We start from the raw sequence: 4469 nt of genomic DNA, 5'->3' as shown, positions 1-4469 counted from the left end.
CCCCCCCCCCCCCCCCCCCCCCCGGCATTTTCCGCCTACGGTGATCCTACATGGGCCTCTTACACTCGCGGGAGCGCTTCCGCTCGTTCCGGCGAGGAAGTGCCCCCCGGGAATAGCATGTCACAAGGGCCCCCGAGAGCATGGGCCAAGCAAGCCAATCCGTGGCATTGCGTCGGATGCCAGCCGGGCATCTGGTCCCGATGGGCTTGTTTGATGGATGCCTCTCCCAGCCCGGGAAAGCCGCAGGGTGCCGGATCAGGACCAGTCGCCGGAATCGTAAGCCTGTGAGGCGCCCCGGAGAGAGAGAGAGAGGGAGGTGATCCACGGTATTTTCGGTTTTTCTGAAGCTGCACGCGAGCTGCTCCTCACATCGATGCACTCACGGCTGAGAGATGATAGGCTGCTTGCTTCGAGCGTGCCCGTGGGGCCACGCCATGGGGCCCGAAATACGGCCGAGGCGTTGAAGTCGCCGGGAAGTTCGCCTCCGTGACCGCTCCCTGCACGATGTCGGTCCCCGCCAGAGTGTTGCTCGCCCGAGAAAGAGGCAAGGTACCGAATGACAGAAGCTGGACGGCGGGAATGCCCTTCGGATGCCTTTTCCTCAGTGGTGTTCTTCCGGCCCAGCCAGCAGACGGACCTAGGGGCCCATTCACCGCTCGTCGCCGTCATCCCCCACACGCGCACGCATCAGCGAGCGGTCCTCCCGGTCGGATGCCAGATGCCCGGGGTAGCAGGGGGGATTCGGCCCCGATGGACTGGTGCAAATATCTGACGGCCTCTCGTTCCACCGCCGAAGGGAGCGGTTTGTTTCTGGTGTGCTGCCCCCCCTCCCATCCCTCACGATAGGACATCGTTCGGCGAAAGACATATAGCTCCCGCCTCCTCGCCCAGTCCGGGGCCTCCGAACCGCTGACAAGAGCCATGGCATGTGCATTTATTCGGGACAAAGTGCTCGCCCATGTGCAGGGCGCGGCCCCTGCCCAGGGAGCGGTCCAGTGCGCATCGCCCCCCATCTGACAGTATATCCCCTGGAGGTGTGAGAGCTTGCCTTTTTAACGGGGATATCTCCTTCCTCTGCGCCCCGCCGCCGAAGGTCATCTTCATGCAACATCTCGAGAGAGGACATCCATTTCTTGACGGCTTGTCCGGTGTGCCGGGTGCCGCTGAAGGCTCATCCGTCATGGATGTCGGCCTCTGGCCCGGAAACCAAGGGCCTGTGGTCCTTTCATTGGGACTGAAGCAGCGGTGCCCACAGTTGGTGTGTATTTCCTGCACCTGGCGTTCCCTTGCTCCCCTTACCGGATAGCCATCCGTCACTGGGCGGCCCTCTCGCCGCCCAGGCGTGTCTCTCGCCCCACGTGGCCGAAGTCCCGCTCGGCAGTCACTGTCAGGGACCGACAAGGCATCCGGGCGACCTACGTTAGTGTTGAGAGGGGGCCTCCCAATGCCAAGCCCAGGAGCATGCGTTCGCCGAATCCCTTTCCAGACGCCCCGTACACCATAGAGATGCGGCTCTCTGCTCCATTCGGCCATTTCCCGAGCAGAGGGTCTAAGAATGAGGGTGGGAGGAAGAGGGGGACGTGCATCGAGATGTCGGTCTGTCCAAGCGACCTTCAGCCGGTGGCATGTTGAGACTGGCCAGTAATGACTATCATCGGGGTTGGCCAGTCGCTCCAATCAAATCTCGAAGCCGCATGACATGACTGTCGAATTTGTTGGAGCGAACGTGCCCCGGCAGATTCTTCGGAGGCCGAGGCTCCCGGCATTGTCACGCGCGAGCAAGGCCATGCAGTTGGTGGTGTTGCGAGTCCCATCCCACACCTCGGACGTCCAGACGCTCGACAACTGTCTCGAATGCTATGGCATGGATCTCCCGATAGGAGGCCCCCTTTCGGGCATATACCGGGCATCCGCCGATGGCGTGGGAGGCGCACGTCCGAAGCCTTCTTGTCGCCGAGGGCCCATGCTATGTGAGACTGCCAGAAACTCGATCCATCGGGGAGCAACAGAGAGAGAGTATGCTACCGCAGACTGCTTCGACGCTCATGAGCGATGGGACTGCCCTAGCAACACGCCAGTCCCCATGTCCAAGGGCAGCCGCGAGGGGGCCGGGCTCTTTGTCGACGCCAGGCGACCTAGCATGTGGACAGGAGACGGCCCCTGCGAATCAAGTCCCTGACATCCTGGACTCCCTCCGCAGATGTGCATGCCAGGTGGGCATGAGCCTGGCACTCGAAAGTCCACCGGGGTCTCGGTCATGTACCCTGACCGAAATGATGGCCATGCGGAGTTGTCCCCACATCGGAAGACGGGGGGTTGCTGCTTGCCTGCCTTCCCCGGCGACCCCGCCTCTCCGATGGGACCGAAGAAAGGATCACCAGGAGAGAGGGCGGCACTCAAATAGCATAAGGAGTCCCTCTCCCCCGCGCGACAAGCCCGCTTCATGGGCACTCATGCATGGCCGCCCTCCCATCCAGACTCACACATACACACACTCTGCTTGTTCCCATCTTGTATTTCCCACTGTTGCATGGGAGCCATGCGACGTGCGCACGAAAGCGCCAAGAGAGCAGGGCACATCGCAGTGCCTCGCCCCCGACATGCCCAGGCAAGGAGGCAAGGGTGCCACTAGCCGGGGAGGGGCCTGACCAGGTGGCTCCACCACCGCGGCCAAGACCCCGCGCAGCCGGACGGTACATGTTCAAACCCACGACCCGGGGGGGCCAAGCAGGGAAGCAACCCGCTGGGCACCTTAGAAGCCCTGCTCCTTGCGCATGAGCAAGCGCATCATCGGCTGGTACTCGAATCCCAGGCGGCCAATGCAGGCGTAGATGGGCGGCAGAGGAATGTGCGCGGGGCGAATGCAAACCGCGTGGTGAATGCGGCGGCTCACACGAGTCAGGGTGCAAAACTTGCACGTAAGGAAGGCCGGCATTGGGGGGACCCCGCCTGCGCGAATGGTCAACGCGATGTTGGTATCCTCCACCAGACGTTCTTGATGCATCCGCCGGGCCCGAGCATGCATGAGGTAGATGAACTGCCAAGTGGCAGGAGGGGGGCACAAATGAAAGATGTTTTTTTTTTCCAAACACCACACACGTCAGTAGGTTGCAATGCCGAGGAGACCGGCACTGGCATTCGGGGGCAAGGAGGCCCCACGTACCAGGGTGTAAATGCCCCCGAGGAAGAGCATGGCCACACCGGCGCCAATCAGGAAGTAGGTCGCCGGGCCAATTGCTGCCGTGCGACCACAAGTCAGGAGACCCGGGGAAAAGTGTGTTGGTTAGAAACCCGCGCGATGTCCCACGCGATGAGGACCATGAAACGTCGGAATGCATACCCGCTCCAACGATGATGAAGAGCACGGCGAAAAACAGCGAAGAGGCCATCTAACAGCAAGCACCCGGGTCAGAAATGGGCGCGAACAGAAAGGCGGAAAGAATGATCACAAGGCCCCCCTCCCTGCCCAAGTTAGGGGCCTGACATACCGCGACGATCGGCCCGTGACGCCTCGACCCGGTGAGCACGTAAGGCAGGGGCTTGGGCTATGGGAGGGGCGGGGGGAGGGGAGGGGCAGGCCCAGCAGGAAGTCGAAGTCAGGGTGGTGAGATGCGAGCCGGGGAGGAAGCCAGGCGGAGGAGGGATACTCCAGGCCGAAGGAGCCAGCATCGGGCGCCAGCATCAAACAGCCCGGACCAATGACAATGCACTCGTACGCACCTCATCATAGTAGGACAGATAGCTGGCATGGTCGGTGTACTCGATGGTCGTGGCGTCCCAAACGGGAATGGATCCCTTGTTGTGGTACATGCCCGCGGACGTGGTGCTTCCGGCCCAGATGTTGGTGGTCACATGCGAAGGGTGCTCGGAAGCCGGTGTGCCCGGGGGGTAAACCATGCCCGGGGGCTGTCCAGCCGGGGGATACACCATGCCCGGGGGCGGGCCGGCCGGAGGGTATCCCGGGCCGGCTGCCGGAGGCCCGGCCGGCGGATAGCCCGGCCCAGCACCGGGGTAGCCCGGACCCGCACCGGGATGGCCCGGCCCAGCAGCGGGGTAGCCCGGACCCGCACCGGGGTGGCCCGGCCCAGCAGCGGGATAACCCGGTCCCGAGGGGGGATAGCTCATGCCGCCAGGGGGGTAGACAGGCGGCGAGCCAGCGGCCGGGGGGGCGTCGGCCGCCTGGGACGACATCTCGCCCATCGGGAAGTCACCGTCCCCGAGAGCCGTCTTATCGTGAGGAGCCGCAGTAGCGGGCGAGGCCGGAGTGCCCATGGTATCGGATGCACCACCGGGAGCACCAGCCGCTTGGTTGGAGGGGGAGGGAGTCGCATAGGGGTTGACGCCGGTCGGGGGCGGGTTCGCGGGGGCCGCAACCCCGGCCGGCGACTCGGCCGCCAGGGGCGCCGCACCCGCAGGCAGTGAGGAGCTGGTCGAGTCCATTGTACCGAAGCTGATTTGTAGCCGGGGGG

The 4469-nt window shown here is 63.8% G+C and overlaps 2 protein-coding genes across 2 annotated transcripts; one reads left to right on the top strand and one right to left on the bottom strand.

The window, feature by feature from the left end:
* Positions 1–1714: 1714 nt before the first annotated feature.
* On the top strand, positions 1715–3163 carry H696_06254 (hypothetical protein). The gene has a single exon (XM_009499999.1). It carries the CDS (start codon positions 1917–1919, stop codon positions 2646–2648), a length of 732 nt encoding a protein of 243 aa, XP_009498274.1. The 5' UTR covers positions 1715–1916; the 3' UTR covers positions 2649–3163.
* H696_06253 (hypothetical protein) lies at positions 2496–4469 on the bottom strand. The gene is made up of 5 exons (XM_009499998.1): positions 3721–4469; positions 3489–3545; positions 3341–3389; positions 3164–3237; positions 2496–3037 (listed from the first exon to the last, which is right to left on the bottom strand). The coding sequence occupies exons 1-5, from the start codon at positions 4438–4440 to the stop codon at positions 2753–2755; spliced, it is 1185 nt and encodes a 394-aa protein (XP_009498273.1). The 5' UTR covers positions 4441–4469; the 3' UTR covers positions 2496–2752.

The sequence above is a fragment of the Fonticula alba genome (assembly GCF_000388065.1).
Source record: "Fonticula alba strain ATCC 38817 unplaced genomic scaffold supercont2.39, whole genome shotgun sequence".
Classification (NCBI taxonomy): domain Eukaryota; order Rotosphaerida; family Fonticulaceae; genus Fonticula; species Fonticula alba.
Note: the sequence above shows the minus strand (reverse complement) of the source record. Positions and strands in the feature narration are given on the sequence as shown.